This window comes from Podarcis raffonei, chromosome 13, assembly GCF_027172205.1.
Source record: "Podarcis raffonei isolate rPodRaf1 chromosome 13, rPodRaf1.pri, whole genome shotgun sequence".
NCBI classification, from domain to species: Eukaryota; Metazoa; Chordata; class Lepidosauria; order Squamata; family Lacertidae; genus Podarcis; species Podarcis raffonei.
This window is the reverse complement of record NC_070614.1, coordinates 41,125,769-41,148,168: the sequence shown is the minus strand read 5'-3', so window position 1 is coordinate 41,148,168 and position 22,400 is coordinate 41,125,769. Positions and strand designations below refer to the sequence as shown.

Genomic DNA, 22,400 nt, shown 5'->3' with positions numbered 1-22,400 from the left:
AATTTAAGCTGGAGATAACCCCTAAATGGTCGCCAGCTGGTCTCCTTAAATCTGTGTCTGCCCTGATCATTAAAAAATGTGTTTTGAGTGAGGGGGTTTAGTTTTCAGAGGGGGTGTAAGCTTCCCTGCTCACCATTGACTTCCTTGCAGTCTGTCTCTTTGGCCAAGGGGGAAATGCTTCAGGTGAGGGGCTGTGGGGAAGAAGAAGCAGGCAAGGGGGGAGGTTCAGTTCCCCTCCCCTCAGTCCTCCTTTTTTTTGCTTTTGTGTGAGAGAGAGATTAGGTGAGGCCTAAGTTTAAAGAGGCAGGCCTGCTGCTATCGTGCCCTTTTCAGGCCTCAGAGAACTTGGTTTTTTAAAAGAAATAAACGTGTTTGCTGATTTCCACACAAACGAGACAACAGTATTTACCAGTACAGTTGTACCTTGGTTGAAGAATGACTTGCGAGCAGAACGTTTTGGCTCCCAAATGCCATAAATCCGAAAGTGAGTGTTCCGGTTTGTGAACGTTCTTTTGGAACCCGAACATCTGGCGCAGCTTCCGCAGCTTTCGATTGGCTGCAGGAGCTTCCTGCAGCCAATTGGAAGCCGTGCCTTGGTTTCCGAACATTTCAGAAGTCGAATGGACTTCCAGAACAGGTTCTGTTTGGCTTCCAAGGGATGATTGTAGTAGACATCAAGTGTTAAAACAAGTGACGAGTATAGCCTGCAATATGCCAAACCAGCCATCCCAGTGCCATCCAGATGTTCTGTACTACAACTCCCATTAGTCCTGGACATGATGGGAGTTGTAGTTCAGAAAAACTGGAGGGCACAAGGTTTGCAAAGGCTAGCCTATAGAGCCATGGGTTCTGAAGCTATATTTCAGTGCAACCTCCCTTAGGAGTGCAACCTCCCTTAGCCTTGGCTCAAGAAGTTAAGCTTCTACAGAAAGGGGAGAGGGACCCTTTGCCCTCCAGATGCTGTCGGGCTTCATTTCTCATCAGTCCCAGCCAGCACAGCCAAAGGGCAAGGATGATGGGAACTGTAGTCCAGCATCATCTGGAGTTGCCACAGGTTCTCTGCCACTGGTCAAGATCTCATGACTGTTGAGATAAGCTTCAAAATATATGGACAAAACCTGGGGAGATGTCAGAAGCCAGAAAGGAGTATGATTACTCAAGAGGTAGGACTTGGTACAATATGTAGTGCAGCCTTCACCCCTCCTAGTGTCTTCCAGCTGCTTTGGACTACAACTCCCATCAGCCCCAGCTCTTATGGGAGTTGTAGTCCAAAAAAGCAGGAAGGCACCAGGTTGGCGAACGCTGTTGCAATTCAAGAAGAGCACAGAAGAGATAAATGATAGCAGAACAACAGACCAAAGAAGAGCCCACACCAAGGTCCATGCCAGGGATGGGAGACCTGCAGCCTTCCAGATGTTAAGCCACAACTCTCAGCATCCCTGACCATGCTGCTGTGACACCTTCAAGGCTGTTCTTCCTCTTACCTGTTCAAAGAACTCATCCATGAAATGGTCTCGGTCCACGTGCACCACCTCTTCCTCATCGTCGCTGTCTTTGGCCTGCCCAAGAGACAACATTTCCACAGGTTAGGACACCCTCCTGGCTCTGTCCTCAAAGATACCCTGATGCTCTCCTCTTCTGTGTGTTTCCAAGCACACATATCATGTGGCCAATTGCCATTTCTTCACTACACAGTGAAAAGTGGGAGGGGGAACCATTTGGGGGAAAGAAGCAAGCTTTTAACCTTTCCCAATTGCCCCTTCTCCCCTATTTAAGCAGATGCGCACAGACACTCAGCAGATTCCCCCAACCAGTATTTCAGGCCCTTGTTTCTGTTGCAAATATCCATGTTCCTTTTCTAGGCCTCATTCTCTCCCACTCTCTTTCTCTCTGATTTGCCTCTTACATTCACTTCATGGTTCTTTATGTGTATTTCGGTAGAGCAGAGCAGCAGTTTCGTCCTAGCTCATACGGCATCATCAAAAGTAAAGATGCTTAGGGTGCATCCTAGCCCAATTAAGAGATATGCCCAACCATCAGAAAGGAACAATTAGATAGCCCTGGTTTCTGAAAGGCGCCTTTGCTATGCCTCTCCTAACATGAATCTCGTAACACGAAATCGCCATCCTCAGCAGAAAACAAGCCAAGAAAACGTGATTGAAAGGGCAAGTGTGAGACTTCACACTTCACACCCTTCAGCAAAAGTTTTTAGGGAGAAAGGGAATGACCAGGGGAGCCAGGAAAATGACATATATCCAATGAGAAGGAAGAGATGGAGGAGTGTTTGCTACGTGCTTTGGGTTCATTCCACCTCGTTTTTAATTTTGAGGCTCAGCCCTGGAATAAGCGAAGCAATAATGAAGACTTGACTGTAGCTGACCACATGCAGAGATGTCTGCTTTGCTATGGGTTAACCACAACCAGCCCCTATTCATTTATTTAAACAATATTGCTAACCACCCTTCGTCAACTGATTCCTGTGTGGATAAGGCCCCTAGACATCTGGGATTAAAAACAGGGTGATCGGGGAACACAGAGCATGCTCCCACTAGGCAAATTTGAAATGTCACAACTCACATTTTAAAAATTAAGAACTGTCTAAAACCCCAAGAGGGAGAAGTAAGAGATTAATCTTCTCAAACTGGCAATGAAATCCAGGAATCATGCCTTCCTGCTCTAAGAAGCTACACCCATTTCCGGCTCCTAGAGCTGAGGAGAAAACTTGAGGGCCTGTTTTCTAGAAATGAATCCAGTTTCCTTTTGGATCTGAAAGGAAAACCCAGGAGACCCAGTTCCCCACACTTCCATCCCACAAGGCCTCATTTCCGTTCCAGAGCAGAAGAGTCGGGTTAGAGAACCCAGAAGAAATACCACAAACTGTTGCCTCACACAGGGGGGGAAACTATTTGTGGACTAGACAGGCCCAGCCTCCAAGCTTCCTTTTAACTGTGTGGTCATGATGACTTGTGTTCATGATGGCATGGGGTGGATATTCACAATCTCACTTTGATGACTGGTTTGCAGGTGCAACAGTTTGAGGGCATACATATTGCTTTGTTTCCGGTCTCATAACTTCCTCCTGAAATCCCGCAACGTTTTATTATACTGCCATATTCAGGGAAGTGTGTGTTTGTTATGTCCTGCTTTGCCCCTCCAAATCATGACAATGTGACAGCGCCCAGCAAAGACTAAGGTAAAGGTAAAGGTACCCCTGACCATTAGGTCCAGTCGCGGACGACTCTGGGGTTGTGGTGCTCATCTCGCTTTATTGGCCAAGAGAGCCGGCGTACAGCTTCTGGGTCATGTGGCTAGCATGACTAAACTGCTTCTGGCGAACCAAAGCAGGGCACGGAAACGCCGTTTACCTTCCCGCCGGAGCGGTACCTATTCATCTACTTGCACTTTGACGTGCTTTTGAACTGCTAGGTTGGCAGGAGCAGGGACCGAGCAACAGGAGCTCACCCCGTCGAGGAGATTCAAACTGCCAACCTTCTGATCGTCAAGTCCTAGGCTCTGTGGTTTAACCCACAGCGCCACCTGCGTCCCCCCAGCAAAGACTACAGGACCACTAATGAATGTATCCTGCCACATGCCATTGATGCATGAGTTGTTCATTGGTGGTGAATGGTCCAAACACCAGTCTGCTTCATTAGCGGTCTAGCAAAGACCCCCCAGCAAAGACTACAGGACCACTAATGAAGCGGACTGGTGTTTGCACAGTCTGGTATAAATTCACCACCAATGAACAACTCATGCATCAATGACATGTGGCAGGATACATTTGCAACACACACACACACACACACACACACACACACCACCAGTCTGGAGGGGCTTTGGATGATCTGAGGGCATCTCGGGGTTGAACATTTCCACATGAGAAAGAAAGAAAAAACCCCTCACATAGAAAACTTCCTTATCAACGAAAGCTAGACAATAACCTTTCTTAACAGCTGGCTTTCTAGGAGCAGAGCATTTCGTTTTTTAGTTTAGGAAAGAAAGTCAATCATGGGTGTTCCACGTAAAGACCAGAAGTGGTTATCTCCTATGTGAACAGCAGCTTAGCACTAAGAGTTAAATTGTGGTCTGTCTGTCTATCTGTCTGTCTGTCTGTCTCCCCCACCCTTACCTCCCATTCCATATCCCATAGTTCCTTGCAGCAGTTGTCAAGGCCAAAAAAAGCCCTGCCTTCTCAGCCGAGATGCCACATTTCTTCTTATATAAGTGCAACCCCCCAAAACTCGATTTAACCTGAGGCGACAAGTCAGAGGGAGATGGGCTCAGCCACTTGGAAGACAGCACACACACACACCCCGGTTCCCTGCCACTTGCGCAGCTCCACAAGGCAGGAGAAAGCTGGCGATCAGGGCAGCGGGGAAGGAATAGCGATGGAGAAGGCTCTCTGGCCTGGCACCACGGGGAAAGGAATTGGAGAGAGGGATTTGGAGGGAGAAGCTGTGTTTTGGACCAGTGCCTGGCTCCGTCTCCTGGAGGGCAGTTTGTGACGAAGCTCTCTCATCGCATTCTCCTTTCGTCCAAGGTCACAGCTAAGCGAGCTGGAACAGTGACATAATAACACATGCACACAAACAGCCGCTCACACTTCCAGTGTGCTGGGAATGCGTGTGCACGCAGAGACCGGGCGGGGTGGCTCGGGGGCAGCGCCACATCACCTCGGCAGACTATCAGATTCCTTTTCTCCTTCCAGGAAAACCATCATCCCCAAAATAACCAGCCTGGTCACGGAGGACAAAATAAAATACATAAATAAGAATAAAAATCCTCCCCTCTTCCCTCCCGTCTCCTTTCTTTCTGCAGTACAGTGGTACCTCGGGTTACATACGCTTCAGGTTACATACGCTTCAGGTTACATACGCTTCAGGTTACAGACTCTGCTAACCCAGAAATAGTGCTTCAGGTTAAGAACTTTGCTTCAGGATGAGAACAGAAATTGTGCTCTGGCGGTGCGGCAGCAGCAGCAGGCCCCATTAGCTAAAGTGGTGCTTCAGGTTAAGAACAGTTTCAGGTTAAGTACGGACCTCTGGGACGAATTAAGTACTTAAGCCGAGGTACCACTGTAGAAGGTTCTGTGATAGTTTTAAAGAGTTGGTTTTCCTCGGAAGATGCAACACTGGCCCACAGATGTCAAACCAACTGTGGTCCCTTCTCATGTCCCGTTCCTGTCCCCTCACCCAACTTCTGAGTAAGGGGCAGGTGGGGGCAGGGGGCGGGAAGGAACACGCACAAACAGAGAGAGGTGTAATTGTGGCGGGATTGGTGATTGTCTGCTTGTCTGCAGGCCACAGGGAGAATATTTTCCCTTTCCCACTTCTAAACCCATTTCAAGAGTAACAGCTGCCCACCCCATCCTCTCAACTAGGAATGCAAAGAGTGACAGCAAAGCACTGGCAACATTGCCCACTGATTATTAACATTTTCTTCTATGGGCATGAGGGCTAGCAGCTTTTTAAGAAGGAGCAGAAGGAGAAGAAGTCAGGATCACAGCAGGTCCACTGGGGAAATACTGCAGGGGAGGTTAGGAGACCACAGTGGGTAAGCATGTTACCGAAACACTGCTAAAGTTTAATTTTACTTCACGTTTATTTACTTTTCTGCAACTGTAGATGCCCAAGGAGGCTGGAGAGGGCCTTCTCGGTGGCTGCTCCCAGACTTTGAAACTCCCTCCCTAGAGAAGTTAAACTTTTAATGAAAGGGCTAGTGCCGTGCCGTTTTTATTGTGATTATCTGTATGTTTTAAATAGATCATATATAGCGTATGTGTGTTTTGATTTTATTAATCTTTAAATCATTTTTAATTATTCCCCCTCTATCTGTTTAGCTGTTTTTATTTTATCTGTAAGATGCCTTGAGCCCCTGTAAAGGAAAAAGACAGGGAATATAATATAATATAATATAATATAATATAATATAATGATATGATATATAATAAACATAGGGTTTCATAATAATAATGCACAGGGTTTGAAACCATCCCCTATCCAGGCATGACTAGACCTATTTAGTTTCAGCAAGGTTGCTGTATCATGTGCCTTTACCTTATAGTCCAAGTACAACCAATCACCTCTCCTTTTGTCCTCTTTTATTTGAATATAAGGATTCTATAGTGAGCCTATTGGCTCCTCCAGCCATCTTCCTGTTGGACCATGTGGCTGGATGCTGGGCGCATGACTGGCTCCTTTCCAGAGCCATTTGCATTGATGTTCTGTGTCACTCCTGGCTGGCTCAGGCAATTAACCTACCTTAGCTTTGGATGCTTGGCACCCCCATATATTCTCAAACGCTGCTCAGGTTGCTAATTTGCATGACGAAAGGAGACACAGGCCAAGGTCATCTCCTGGCAAGAATGGGCAAACGGTCCTATCAGGCCAGGCAAATGGTTTGTCCCTCTGCAATAGTGGCAAGATCTGGATGATTCAGAAGCAGCCACAGGGCACTTCAGATGCAATGTTGATTCAGAAGGCAGGCTCAAAGTTTGGGAACATTCTGCTCCCTCTGTTTTCAAGGATTCCTAGGCATGTTGATGGGAGGGAAAGATACCCAAGCGATGGAAGGAATGGAATCTATTTATTTAGCCATCACAGTTGTAACCCTGTTTAATGTTAAAACTGGTCCTCTGCTGCTACGTTGTGACTTAGAATCTCATAATCTGAGAGTTGGAAGGGATCCTGAAGGTCATCTAGTCCAACCTCCTGCAATGCAGGAATCTCGTCTAAAGCATCCATGGCAGGTGGCCATCCAGCCTCGGCTGGGAAACCTCCAAAGAAGGAGAGTCCACAAACACCTCTTACTGCCAGAAAGTTCTTCTTGATGTTTAGTCGGAATCTCCTTTCTTGTAACTTGAAGCCATGAGTTCGAGTCCTACCCTCTGGAGAAGGAGGAAACAAGCTTGTTCCCTCTTCCATGTGGCAGCCCTTGAGATATTTGAAGACGACTTGCCCAAGGTGACCCAGTGAGGAAAGGATTCAAACCTAGGTCTCCTCTGAATGAAGGAGACTCTCAGAAGGACTCAGCTTTCGTTGCTGCCTGCAGCTAACAGACATATATATTTATCTGTTACATACTCAGCAGGGCTTAGCACAGGGCTACCTAAGCATTTCTCTGTCCAGGTCCTGAGGAAGCCAAGACTTGCTCAGGTGGGGGGGCATGTTTTAATGTGCTTTTAGAGTCCGTATTCTTTGCTAGGCATGTCTTTGAGGGTCATCGTACATTTAAACGGACGTCAAGGTTATCAAAAGCTTAAAAGGCAGGCAGGAAAATATCACTGTAAACCAGACTATAAAGATAAGCATACACACATCAAAAGCAGGACCTGGAGATGAAAAGTCAGATCCCTAGCAAGATCAGACCTCCTCACCGGAACGAAGGAATGATTTAGCCTTTTATATTGCTTGTCTGCAGGCTACTCAGATTTGATTGGCAGTCCTCCACCCTCCACCAGGTCTCTTGCAAGCCTCTGTTCACAGCAGATTGGGCGACTGCTTCCCCTCGCATAAAAGATCAGGATTCTCATAGGCTTGCCCTTCCAGCGTGATTGGCTGCTTCTGATACCTTTGTTTGCATGCCTGAAAAGCTCACACCACCAGCCTCCTTCAAGTGCGATTGGCTCTTTGGCCATCAGGCTCGCTCTATCCAGAGTGACTAAGCTGCTTTCTAGCCAATGAGATTGCAGTAGCAGAGGGCAGAGACCAGATTGGCTGCAAAGCTGGCCAAAATGGGTTTCATCAACTTAAACATATATATATATATTTGGGGTAAGGTTGTATGTGTATATCCGACTTCTCCTCTGAGGTTTGAACAATGACACTACAGGTAAAAAGGTCAACAGGTGAAGCTTTCCTTCTTCATCACCTGCACTTATTGGGAGTCACCTGTCATGCAGCTGTTCAAAAGCTGTGCCAGGAAGGGAATGGTGGCAACACTAAAGTCATCTCACCCTAAATCCATAACTTTTTTTTTTTAATGTAAGACAAGATTTATATGCTGGTAGGGAGTGTCTCTCATCTGCTCAAGATGTGGATGAAAAATAAGAACGCAAGCTACAGAGGCGCTCTGTCTGCATAACTATCATTCCAGAGAGCGATAAGGGTGCAGGATTCTGTCCCTGTTCAGCCTTAGCGGGCATTGCTGGATTCAAAACCAAACCAAACAGGGCTTTTTCTAGAAACCAGAGGTTATAATCAGGGAAACCAGGACTCTTGGTTTCTTTGTGCGATCGCAAATTCTCAGAAAGCAGAGGGAAGGGTTAAGAGGGGGAAGCTGAGCTGTGAGCCAGTGATCCACCCTCCCCATCTCTCTTATTTAAGCGCGGTCTGGTTTGTTAAGAGGCAGAATGGCTAGGAGCCAGGGCACCAGGTTGAGAGCCTCAGCTGGAAGGACTGGAGTCCAATAAAATCAACAAGAGGGGGGGAAGAGCTCCCCTGAGTTCCGGCAAACAACCCTCAAATACAGAGCGACACCAGCAGACGTGGAATCCAGCGAGATTATTATAATGAACATTATTCTTGAACAGAGAGAGAGAGAGAGAGCGCAGACTACTGGCAAGCGCCACGTTCAGTGTCCCCGGCTTCCACTCCGCTCCCCTGGCCGAGGAAAACCCGGCGCAACAGCGTCAAAATAATGGGCTAAAAAAAGACACAGCTGCCCAAATACAGAGCCACTTAGTTTAATGGCTTACGCACGCATCCTTCCCAGCCTCTCCCCGTGGGCCTGCCTCGTCCCTCACCCTCTGGCCGTCACAGGTCTCGCTGCTTGCTCCCCTTCCTGCAACTGCGAATGCATTCCAGGGTTTTGTTGACCACCAGATGAAAGGCCTCTTGCTGTCCACACTTGGCCTCTTTTTGTAACCCTCCCCCCTCGTTTGCAGTCAAAAGGAACGTGAGGAGACTGCAATCGCAGCAGGGCTTTGCTTTCCCCAAACACCGCACATTTGGGCTTCTAGATAAATAAGTAAATCTCCCCCCACCCCCCACAGCCATTTAGACAGGCAGAATATCCTCATTAAGGCAGGGCTACAGTGCAGCAAAGGGGGTGGCGCGTTCTCCTGACAGGTTTCCTGACGGCAAGTGCTGCATAACTATTTTTATTTTGGGTTTTTTTAAAAAGAGGGAGAGAGACAGAGAGAGAAAGAGCAAAAGATGCAAAGTGATGAGAACAACAGTGGAATGAGAAATGGGTGGCGGTGGTAGGAGGAGGCGGAGATTGCGCTCTAGCCAAGAGGTTGAGAAATGAGTTTGGCTGCTTGCGACAGAGGAGCTTGCACCTGTCTCCATCGCTTGTTCCTGGACCGCAGTGACACCTTCCTGCGACCTCCTGGAGGCAGGCAGGCACAGAGGCAACGTGCCTGGTTCTGTCGGCCACCAAAGTACCTCAGTCAAGGTGAGGGAGAAACTTTCACAAAAATAGACTGCTCTAAGCCCACTGCAAACAGCCAGCAGGCAAGCCCATTTCAGTTTAGTCTGAAATGGCTTCAGGGTTTGGGTCTCAAGGCCACCAGCATCTGAATGGAAGATTTCCTGGAAACCACAGGGTTCTATGATGGAAGGAAGGTAGGATGTAAGTGTAAGAAAATTAGTAAATGAGTAAATTTCTGGACCCAAGGTGGAGAAATCTAACTGGCACCCTGCGGGGAGGGGGGGGTCAGCAGCCCCTCCAAGTGTCCCTATTTTCCATGGACAGTCCCAGATTTACACAAGCCGCCCCGGTTTCTGATTTGATCCCGGAATGACCCGCTTTTCCTTAGGACGTCCCTATTTTCATTGGAGAAATGTTGGAGGCAACATCTTTATTTTCATCAGAGAAGCGTTGGAGGGTATGGAACAGCCAGAGATTTGCCTGTCTTTAATGGAACATAGGCAGCTGCCTTATGACAAGTGAGATCATTGGTTCATCTACTTCAGTGCTGTCTACACTGACTGGCAGTGGGACTCCAAAGTTTCAGGCAGAAGTCTCTCCCGGTGCTAGGCTTTTCTCCAGGCAAAGAAGAGCTTTGGTCCTTCCCCAACAGTGTCCCAAAGCAGGAAGTTGAAGCTACTCATGATAAGACCTGGTGCCCACTGGTAAAGTCTACTCTGAATGCTAGAAAACAGTTCCTGTTATGCAGCTGACTGTTTTTACCTAGCCATTTAAAAACAAAGAAGCCTTCCTTCCTTCCTTCCTTCCTTCCTTCCTTCCTTCCTTCCTTCCTTCCTCCCACTTTCAAACTGTCTTTTAGGATACTTGGGGGTTTTTCAGTGTGGGAGTTTTTGCAGTCAAAGCTAATAATGCACATCTATGCTAGTTAGTATGTGAAGGGGTTAAGGACCACAGAGTTCTAAACTACTAGATTAGACTGTGATGCCACATCCCTTCTTTTCCAAGGGGAGAGGAAGTAAGGGATGTTTCCTGCTCCGTTCTCTCTCTCTCTCTCTCTCTCTCTCTCTCTCTCTCTCTCTCTCCCTCCCTCCCTCCCTCCCTCCCTCCCTCCCTCCCCCATTTGAACCACGTAAGCTGAGCAGACACATGAGACAGGTGCGCTCCATGCCCAGACTCCATGTTTGAAAATACTTTCTCTATTTTGCAACCAATAATACCTGGCCTGTGTTGTTTCAGCTGCAGCATTGAACAATGCATGAGTGAGATCTGTAAGTAAAGCATTTAAACTTACTAAAGTTTGTGGTCTATTCACTCCAAGAGAGGTAGAGGGAACACATTTTAAGAGCTTAATATTTTAGACATTTAGACCTCTAGCAACCTATATTTCCCACACTTTGCAAACACCGCATAGACCTGTGCTTTAAACTCTGCTGGGGGCTGTTTCAGCTAAAGAGGAGTCAAGCCCTGAACATACTTTTTTGAATTCAGGCAGTCAGCCATTTTTCTTCATAGTTCCCCACACATGTGGGACTTCAGGATTAACTGGTTTTCTCCATTTATTTCCCAACATTCAGGAGTGCACCAGAATTTCATCACTGAGCAAGATCCCTGAAAGACACATTGCATGGGCAATTACACTGGGAGAAAAAAATATTTTTGCTATGTTTTGGAATAATAAAACGCAGGGTAATCTTCAGCCATGTGCTCTTTTAAGAATGTTAGACAGTGTGGAATGAGATAAAGATGATAAGCTTGGTTCTTATGAGGCATTATATGATTACATAGAATTAATCTGTATGTACTTGCTAATTTTGATGCAAGCAACACAACAAAAGCCATCCTGCAGGAGCTCACCCTGTAATACGCTTGAGATTTCTTTGCAACATCTCAGACGTATCCCTTGTCCTACAGAAAGGGGTTTCTGGAAAGGCAAAGGGCTCCCCAAAGTCTGAAAGTTGCTGCTTAAACAAAAAGGAGGTGGAACTTGCCTAGAAATATACTATGAAGGCGATACTGAAGGAGGCTGTGTTATACAGAAATTATTTAGCCATCTCTTGCCAACCAGCATCAGGTCAAAAGGTGATGAAGTGGTGCTTTTCTCCTCTGGGTTATATTGAGGCATTTACCTTTTATTGCGTAGTGTCCCCTTTGATCGCTGTTCTTTGTGAGGGCATTTCTGGAGATGTGACCCATTGTGTGTGGTAGGGGGAGATTTCCGCTTTAGCCACTGTCCTCCCCAATACGTTATCATGCATTGTCAGTTTTCTGCAAGCAACCCCATGAGGGATCTGATATAGCACTAGATCAAAGCAGCTCTTGTGACAAGATTGTGCACGCCAGGGTGCGTGGCAGTGCACTTGCGGAGCGTGCAATCACACGCTTCCCTTTCGCATGTCCCTTCAAAAAGAACAGGGCTGTGTCTGGGTGCGAGATGGGGCATTCGGAGATGGTGCGTTGCAGAAAAGACTGTGTTTGTTCTTCTCAAAATGGCAGCATAACAACGGGAGAGGGGGAATTGGGTGTGTTTTGGCAGTTGTTCCTCATATCCACCGGTGTGTCCAGTGCTTGATATCCAAAGTGAGAGGTTCTGGGGTGCAAGCCTAGATTAGGTGTGAAACCCTTTAACCCAGAAGCCTTCCAGATAACCCCAGGTGCATGGGGAGCTAGATGGGCTCAATGGCACTACAGTGGTACCTTGGGATACAGACGCTTCAGGTTACAGACTCCGCTAACCCAGAAATAGTACCTCAGGTTAAGAACTTTGCTTCAGGATAAGAACAGAAATAGTGTGGTGGTGGTGCGGGACGCCCCATTAGCTAAAGTGGTACCTCAGGTTAAGAACAGCTTCAGGTTCAGAACGGACCTCCATAACGAATTAAGTTCTTAACCCGAGGTACCGCTGTATTTCATTCTAGCAAAATGTCTGGTAAATGGCAGTGTGTATGGATATGCGGCCACAAAGACAGCTGTTGTTGAGCAAGCAAGCAAATGCTGATCACTCTGTACCTCTGTGTATACCCCTTTGTTATTGTTGTTGTTGTATTTATACCCAGTGCTTTTTTTCATTAAAAAATTGTTTAGGGGTACTCTCATTTTGACTCTAGAAAACCACCATTTTATAGTTCAAATGGGAGGGTACAGTAATTGGGCAAAAGTACAAAGATTCAGAAACTGTTTAGGGGTCTGCGTCCCCCCCCCCAAGAAATAAAACACTGTTTATACCCCACCCATCTGGCTGGGTTTCCCCAGCCACTCTGGGCAGCTCACAGCATATCTCAGAACATACTAAAACATCAAACATAAAAAGCTTCCCTAAAGAGGGCTGCCTTCAGATGTCTTCTAAAAGTCAGATAGTTGTTTATTTCCTTGACATCTGAAGAGAGGGTCTTCCACAGGGCGGGTGCCACTACTGAGAAGACCCTCTGCCTGGTTCCCTTTAACTTCACTTCTCATAGTGAGGGAACTGCCAGAAGGTCCTCGGCGCTGGACCTCAGTGTCCAGGCTGAACGGGGGTGGGGGGAGATGCTCCTTTTCAACCCTTTGCTTCAAGGCCCATTAAACCACAGTAGGTTTTGCCCCTGGGTTGCTAGACGTGCAAATAGGTCTGAGGGGAGTTACGGGGATTGGGTGAATAGATACTGACGTCCCAAAGGCACAATGGATTCCTAAAGTTGTGGCATTTCCCAGTATAGTTCCTAGGAGAAAAGGGTACTGAGAGGTAAGGGGAGAGAATTCCCACTCAGGTGGAGGTGGGTTAGGCTGAGGGACCGTGGCTGGCTCAAGGTCACTCACTGAGCTTAATGCAGACACTTGAGCCCTCATCTCCTAGTTTCTAGACCAGCACTAACCACTAGACCCTACTGGCTCTGTTTGCCACAGCCCCTAACATCATTTGCCACTATGGTTGCCAGGTCAGGGGCATCCCAGACCCTGAGATTTCAGGGCCAAACCAGCCCCTAGTGATGTCACATGGGGGGTGTCCTGGTGACGGAGGTTAATTGGGAGAGGGGAGCAGAGGAAGGCAGACAGCCCGCTCCCCAGAGTTTCTATGCTATTATTTGCAGCCAGCTCCTGTGGGGCTGCAGCTTGAAAGCTGCATGTACATTATTATTATTATTATTATTATTATTATTATTATTATTATTATACCTCTTGCCCGCAAGGGGCCAGGCAAACCTGGGGACTTCAGCTCGGACCTGGAGGTCTGGCAACCCTTTCTATCATCTGCCTCTCCTTCCCAGCTTCCAGTGGTAACTCTCCAACCCATACCGACAGGCAGACAGACTTGCAGGGAGGTCAGGACATTAGGCTTGCAATTAATCATAACTAATAACATTTTTCTTGTTGCCTGACAGAGTCCAAGCACAGATAACTTGGTTGCAGATATTTATATATATATCCTGGTTTCACATAAACCATCAGAGAGAGAGAGAGAGAGAGAGAGAGAGAGAGAGAGAGAGAGAGAGAGAGAGAGATCTAGCTTTCTTAAGCCAGCACTTCAGAGCCCCACGTCACCTCTCACCCCACTGCAGCCCAGCCTCCCGCCTGCAGCCCATAAACCACCCTGGCTGACATGAGTTATAGCATTTGCTGGAAATTGGAAGAAAAAAAGAACCAGGGAGCGAACGAGAGACACGGCGAGCAAAGCCCACGTCCGTCTCCACCACTCACACAATCATTCCTGCATTGCAGCTGTTTTTGGGGAAGGGAAATGCAGGTATTCCAGCCCTAGGAATACATCCACACCCCGTGCAAATACGGGCTCCCCCTGTATTGCGAGAGGAGGAACCTCCAATCTGACTAGCGGGGGGGGGAGAAAGGGAGGAATCCCAACAGAATGCTTAATTTTTAGGATGCAGGTGGAGGAAAGTAAGGGAGAGGAGGAGACCATCAGACTCAGTAGGGTGTGTGGGTGTGTGTGGGTGTTCATGGGGCTGCGGAGACAAAGGAGTATTTATGGGGACAGGTTTGGGCAGAGATATTTGCTAGGAGACTGATGGATAGATGGAGCTGGAGACAGACAGGGATGAGAGATATGAATAATGAGCTGGCAAGCAATATTTCAACAACGCCGAGAAAGAAGGGGGTAGCGCCAGGGAGAACAATTGCGGGTGGCTGCAGTCCTAAACACACTTGCTACTGAAGAAACCCCACAGAATGCAGCAGGGCACAAGTGACTCCTGCAGCAAAATGTTGCAGCGTGGCACACTCCCTGTCAGAATTCCAGCCGGCCATGCCCTCCTGTGGGAGATTCCATTCCATACCCCACCCTGGTTTTCTGTTTTCCTCACTGTACCATTTCGTGCCCACTGAGCATGCCCAGACTTTACTGAGCTGTGTGTGCATTTGTGTTTCCCCTTAACGCAGCCTTCACAAACTTGGTGACCTCCAAATGTTCCAGGCCCTGGTAGCTGAGGCTGATGGGAATTGTAGTCCAGAACATGTGGAGAATACCAGCTGGATGAAAACCACCCTTAGGGGTTTTATTCTAGGAGCTTTCTGTAGCGCTGGAAACTTCAGGGATTCCCTCCACCCCAATTGTGCTAAGCCCCTTCGGTGTGAATGGCGCCATTTTGACAGCAAAGGGGATCCACGCTCAGAGAACCTTTGCTATTAATATATAAGACAGGAAGGGTAGGATTGGTGCACCTAAGTGAGATGGGAGAGAACCCCTTCTTGCTGAACCTCAGACTCATGACAAAGGCGCCTTTATTCCACAAGGCATTTTAAGGTCATGTCTGGGTTTCTGTTTTCATTTTAGGATAATGTTATTGGTTTATTCTGCGTGGTTTATTTTATGTACACAGCACAGAAATGCAAATGATTGAGCAGCATATAAATGCCTGATGGAACACAGGATTGTATATAACGGCAGAGGGATGAATGGAAGGAGAGAAGGTGAGGGGAAGGAGAGATAGATGTGTATGTACAAAACAGAAGTGATTGACAACAACAACAATATATCCCAAAGGAGCCCAGGGTCAAACAAGAAGTGATAAAACAACAAAAGTAACTGAAAAACACATCTTAAACTGAGCCGGAGCTTTTGTCGAGAGCTTAATCGTGGCTCCATAATTGTTTCCAAAGTCAGGAGTAAGCCCTGAATATTCATGTTCTCATAAAGAGGTAAAATTCTCTGAGCATGGGCAGAAGGCCTTCCTCTTATAACCAGACCTTGCTGGGGGCCCTCAGTCTTAACGGTATCACTTCCGGGCGTCCTTGAACCCTAGTTCCCCTTTCTTTGTTGGGGGGAGGAAGCATCCTATATATTTATATTTTGATGTTAGCCGCCCTGAGTCAGGTTCTGGCCGGGGAGGACGGGCGACGGAGTGATCGATGAAGGCAGGAACTGGGGGCTGAGCAGTAAAGCAAGAGTTTTTAAAGTGTTAATCCTAGTTGGGGGTAGGGACACTGAGGGGCACAGCACCATTTGGCCACTTCAGGAAGGAAGATAACTTCGGTCACACTTGCCATTAACCACTGGAAAGCCTGTTGGTCTAAGTCAGGGCCCATTTTCTATCATATTTGATCAGACTGGAATCAAGAATTGTTCTCTCTCTCTCTCCCCCCCCACTTCCAACAAATCAGAACTTCATTTTTAAAAATTCCATATAATCAGCGCTGTCGGTCACTGGGAAGAATCTGTAGTGGTTGAATCAACAGAACTGGCAAATTTGCCGAAGAAAAGTAAATCAGCATATCACTTGCAATCAATTCAATGTGGTTATCAGCTCAATCGTAAACAGAAGTCACAACTCACGGAGGCCATTTTCCCCTTCGCTATTTCATTCATTGGGCAGGAAAGTCCAAGTACCACACAGCTTTCAAAAACAAACGCATCTGCTCCTAAGTCCAACCACTTAAAATTTACCATCGCTGAATAATCGGGTGGGGGGCAGTTTTAATCAACTGAAGCAGGAGTTGATTAATCTGCCAATTAAGCAGAGTAAAGCTTGAATCCCCAGAGATAATGCTATTATACGCAGCTCTCCAGAGGAAGCTTGCACAGCCTCTCTTTCTCTCTGAAACAACCATTATTATGGAAAAATGTCTGTTCTGGTGTTCTGAAATATTATTTCCCAGTCATCTGCTTCGCCTTTCAAGGAGAGAAAGCTCTTCCTCTCTCCAGACACCCAGAGGGTATCAAATCTAGTCCCCTATGGAAGGTTGTCTAGAGAGCAAAGAGTTATTAGAGGGCAGTGGAGAACCAGGGGAAAAAGAGGGGATCAGATTTCAATTTCATTTTCAAGATATCTGGGTAAAAGAATCTATTTCAACGGGAGATCAACAGAAGGACTTTGTCAACGAATTTTGCAATTTACAAACCTGGAATGCATTACTGATTTTCATTTGAAATGCACCCACCTATCTTTGGTATGTTTGCTGCTCAAAGCAGGGCTAATGGAATACTAAAAAAATGTCTTGTACTGTAGCTACACTGCCCTATTAGGAATGGTGGAACGTCGGCTCCATGGTGGACAATATGCTTCACATGCAGAAGGCTGCAGGTTCAATCCCTGATCTCTTCGATTCAAAATACTTGCAAGCAAAAGGGCTGAGAAAGGCACATTTCTAAAACTCTGGAGAGCCACTGCCAGTCAAGATTAGATAGTAGTGGGCTCGATGACTCAGCATGAAGCAAACGTCATCTGCACACCTCCCTGGCCCTGATGAGTCTTAGTCACTTGGAGTGGTCATTGATGGGCCGTTAGGCTGCTGAAAAAGCTACTTTGAAATATGACTCACACCCACCTGCCTGAGCACAGGCTGAAAACAATTTGGGTTAAAGTGGGCACAGGAGACAACTGGATTTGAGGAGAGAGAGGATGGAGGTGGTTGGCAAAACTGCTAGAAGGTATCTAGAGGGAAAAGCCAGTTCTGAGACTTCGGAGGACCTTCGGCGATGATCTCTCAGTGAACAAGCATGCCCACACACCTGTAACACCTGGCCAACACGTACACTTAAAATCAATAGCTTTAGCCAATGGGTCTCAAATCGTCGGCGAGTTAGGGACTCTGCACGTGCTGTAGAGGGAAGCAAGGAGCATGTGGGGCTCATCCACCTGGGAAAGCCTATCTAGGAGAAGGGAAACTGATCCTAAACCTCTGCTGCCTTGTGGGATATCTTCAGAAGAAGAAAAGTCTCAGGAGTAAACCCTACAAAAATCAGGAGTGGAGTCCCTAAGATGGTTGGATGGTGCCTTGTATAATAATAATAATAATAATAATAATAATAATAATAATAATAATAATAATAATAATAATTATTATTTGTATCCTGCCCATCTGGCTGGGTTTCCCCAGTGGCTTCCAACAAGGATTAAAAATACATCAAAATGTCACACATTAAAAACTTCCCTGAACAGGGCTGCCTTCAGATGTCTTCTAAATGTCAGGTAGTTGTTTATCTCTTTGACATCTGATGGGAGGGCGTTGGTCAGTGCCTTGTATGCCTCCTCCCGTCCATTCCAGCAGTCAAGCTGGTGCCAAACTTATTGCTCTGGGCTGCTTTGGGCCACATCAGCGAGACCGAGGGGAGGGGGTCATTTGGGCAGCCCAGGACCTCCATACACACTGCCCATGCTTGTACCCCAGACAGGTCACTTCAGTGCTGCTAATGCAGTAGTTTGACTTCAACCCTGGAGGCACACTCCATTGTCTCTAGAGACAAACAGATGCCAACATAGACGCTAGGTCAGGCGTAGGGAACCTTTGGCCCTCCAGTTGTTGATGAGCTGCCACTCCCATGATCCCCAGCCAGCCTGGCCAACAGCCAGGGACAATGGGAGTTGCAGTTCAGCAACATCTGGAGAGCCAAAAGATTCCTGTACTAGGTTGCATCCAATGTAGACTCATTGAAAGGATTGAATGTGACTAACTTAAGGCCATTAATTTTAACAGATGTACTTTGGATACAACTCACTATAAGTTTCATAGTCTTCTCCAAAAGAGCCTAATTTTGTAAATTGTTCCAGACATTCTACCACTTTTGGGCAGTGGAAGCACATGTCTCTGAGTCAGCCTGTCCAGGAAGTGGCCTCCTAGCTTTTTCCCTTGAAGGGGCTACAATCCAGATATTTAATTGATCATGCAGGAGGCCTCGATGGCTAGGAGGGTATTTTTCCAGCTCTGATTGGTTTGCCAGCTACAGCCCCTTTGGGACAAAAATGACTCTACCACTGTAGTCCATGCTCTGGTTACTTCCATATTGGATTACTGCAAGGCACTCTACATGGGGCTTCCCTTGAAGATAACTCAAAACTTCAATTGGCTCCAATTAGGCAGCCAGATTACTGGCTGGGTTTCCATTTAGATCACATATAACAACCTGTTTTAAAACAGCCACATTCCTTGCCAGTTTGTTTCTGGGCCCATTCAAGGTGTTAATGTGAGTATTTTAAAGTCCTAAGGCATGCATAGGCAAACTCAGCCCTCCAGATGTTCTGGAACTACAACTCCCATCATCCCTAGCTAACAGGACCAGTGGTCAGGGATGGTGGAAACAGTAGTCTCGAAACATCTGGAGGGCTGAGTTTGCCTATGCTTGTCCTAAGGACTCTGGCCCCAAATATCTGAAAGACAGCCTCCTTCCCTACAGACCCTCTCAGGTGCTAAGATCAACAGAGGGGTTCCTATTGGTGGTTCAGAAACTTGGGTGGCGGAAGCCTGGGAGAGGGCATTCTCTACGACTAGCCCCTAAGCTGTTGAGCTCCCCACCTGCAGAGGTGGATATAGTACAGGCATAGGCAAACTCAGCCCTACAGATGTTTTGGGACTACAATTCCCATCATCCCTGACCACTGGTCCTAGGGATCATGGGAGTTGTAGTCCCAAAACATCTGGAGGGCTGGGTTTGCCTATGCCTGATCTAGTAACTTCATTATACAATTTTCAGTGAATACTGAAGACACACCTCTTTACACTGGTCTTCAACACCCGAGATGCATGTATATTTTAGTGATTGTATTCTTCAGGATTTTAAATTTTTAACATTGTTTTTAATGTTGCATTTTCAGTGGTCATGACCTGCTATGAGACTTCAGAGAGAAGGACAGGTAACTAACTAACTAATAAATAAATAAATTACAGCCAGTCACCCAGTACCACCGAAGGGTTATGTGTTACCAGTGTGAATTCCCATGTTTCAAGGACTGAGCCCTGGCACTGATGCCTTCTCTCTCTCCCTCCCTCCCTCTCTCTCTCTCTCTCTCTCTCTCTCTCTCTCTCTCTCACACACACACACACACACATTGATAATTCCTTGTTAATCAGTTCAAATTGTAGTGCTCATAAAATTCTTACAATAACAAACAAACAAATATTTACAATCTAAAGAAACCCAATACATTAAAAAACTAAGAGGAGAAAGGAAAGGAAAAAGAGGAAGCAAATATTCAAGTCCATTTGCGTTCTTGATGATAAACATTGCAGCAGAGCTGGCTCTTACAAATAAAGACATGTTGCGTGTAAGACTGCCAGAAAAATAAGGTTCTTTTGCTTTCAGGCCAGTTGCCAGAAAGGGGGCTAGGCCATTTTCCTCTTTTCTCAGTTGTGATTTGATTATATATCAAAAATACCAGATCGCCTCAGGAGGTGGGAAATCACTTTGTATTGCCCTTGCTATGTATAAGAAAAGGATGCTGTGAGTCAACAACAGAGTCAGAGAAATAATGGTACAAGAGCAACAGACTTTGCTTCCTGCTCACATCTGAATATTGCCATTTGAGTGGCAGGATAGAATCATAGAATCGTTGGAAGAGACCCCTAGGGTCATCTAGTCCAACTTCCTGCAATGCAGGAATCACAACTAGATCATACACGACAGATGGCCACCCAACCGCTGCTTAAAAACCTCCAAGGGAGTTCACCACCGCTTGCGGGAGTCTGTTCCACTGTCGAACAGCTCTTACTGTCAGAAAGTTCTTCCTGGTGTTTAGTTGGAATCTCCTTTCCTGTAACTTGAATCGATTGGTCCTAACCTCTGAAGCAGAAGTAAACAAGCTTGCTCCATCCTCCAGATGTTTGAAGATGGCTATCACTGAAAGATGGAGGGCACAAGGAGAAGGGGACGACAGAGGACAAGATGGCTGGACAGTGTTCTCGAAGCTACCAGCATGAGTTTGACCAAACTGCGGGAGGCAGTGGAAGACAGAAGTGCCTGGCGTGCTCTGGTCCATGGGGTCACGAAGAGTCGGACACGACTAAACGACTAAACAACAACAACAATCCTCTCATTCTCCTTTTTTTACAGGCTAAACATAGTTCCTTCAACCATTCCTCATAAGGCTTGGTTTCCAGATCCTTGATCATCTTGGTTGCTCTCCTCTGCACACATTCCAGCTTATCAACATCCTTCTTAATTTGTAGTGCTCAGAACTGGACACAGTTGTAGTCTGACCAAGACAGTAGAAAGCGGGACTGTTATTCCTTTGGATCAGGACACCAGACTTGACACAACCCAGCCTAGAATTGCATTCACTTTTTTTGCTACTGTATCACAGTTGACTCATGTTACACTACTAAGACCCCTAGATCCTTTTCACATGTACTAATGGCAAGCCATGGATCCCCATCTTATATTTGTTGCTATTAGTTCTTCCTACCTAAGTGTAGAACCTAGCATTTGTCTCAATTAACATTCATTTTGTTAGTTTTGGCCCAGTTCTCCAATCTGTTAAGTTCATCTTGAATCCCAATTCAAGCATTAGCTACCTATCCTAGCTTGGTGTCATCTGCAAATCCCCTCAATACCTTCATCCAAGTTGTTTAAAAATATGTTGAACAACAAAGGCCCAGGACAGAATCCAGCGACACCCCACATTTTCACTTTTTGTCCAGGATGATAAGAAACAGTTAGTGAGCACGCTCTGGGTTTGGTCAGTCAACCAGCTACAAATCCACCAAACAGTTATCTCATACAGCCCACATTTTACCAGCTTCTCCACAAGAATATCATGGGGGACTTTACTGAAATCAAGATACACTACATCCACAGCATTCCCCTGATCCACCAAGCTTATAACCCTTTCAAAAAAGGAAATGAGACTTGTCTGGCATGACTTGTTTTTGAGAAATCGAAGCATCCTTTTCTAAGTGCCCATTGACCCAGTGTTTAGTTATCTGTTCTAGGACCTTTCCTGGTCAGGACAGAAATTTGAGATACTCCACACCTGGCATCTCTAAAGGATAACACATTATTTGCCAGGTCACCAGTTGCCACCCAAACAGGCACCCCGTTCGAATGGAAACCAGGAGTGCTGATGAAGAAACCCTTGGAATCCATCCTGTAGAACATGGTTTGAAGGCTTGCACCCTGGTCAAGATTGGTTACACTGACTGGACTGATAGCATAACTTGATATAAGGATCAGTTCATACAGGCAAGAAGGCCCCCGTCATTCTTGGGTACTTGTTTGCATGGATGAAGGTATCTCAGCAGAGGCAGATGATCGTTGTCAGGTATGCCTACCAACTGCAAGATCCCTAAGTTACACTACTAGTCTTTTATTGCTGTTGTATGGAATAACACATGAATCTGACCTTTGAAGCATCTGTAAGTAACCCATTTTTAACATACTACATGTGGACTCTCTTTGTACGCTAAAGGTAGTGAGGAACTTTGGAAGCAACTTAGAAAGGGATATTTAAATGTCTAACAGCCCCTATTTACACATTTTACTTTGCTGACTGTTTTGTGATTTTAAATCTCTGCTGGGGGACTCTCACCAAAGAGTACTTGCCCCAAACCTGGATCTAGGCACCCAGGAAATTTTCCTTTTATTCTACCATGTCTTTTTCTTTTTCTTTTACCAAATTAAACCAAAAAATAATTGGTCCACCTAGCTCACTGATTGGCAACGGCTCTACAGGTTTTCAGGGCTGGAGACTGTCCAATCCCTACCTGGAGATGCTGGGGATTGAACCCGAGACCTTCTCTGTGCAAGGCAGATGCTCAATCACTGAGCTACAGCCCTTCCTCAAAGAGGGGTCATGCAGAGTTGTGCCCTAAGCATAGTTGTGGTTGGGAAA

At 46.4% G+C, this 22,400-nt stretch overlaps 1 protein-coding gene across 3 annotated transcripts in view; it reads right to left on the bottom strand.

The window, feature by feature from the left end:
• STX1B (syntaxin 1B) overlaps positions 1–22,400 on the bottom strand; it is a 62,422-nt gene that overhangs the window by 21,396 nt on the left and 18,626 nt on the right. For all 3 annotated transcript variants that reach the window (XM_053360735.1, XM_053360736.1, XM_053360734.1), the window contains exon 2: positions 1,485–1,559. In XM_053360735.1, coding sequence (XP_053216710.1) covers positions 1,485–1,559 — 75 coding nt within the window. The remainder of the gene's footprint in view (positions 1–1,484; positions 1,560–22,400) is intronic.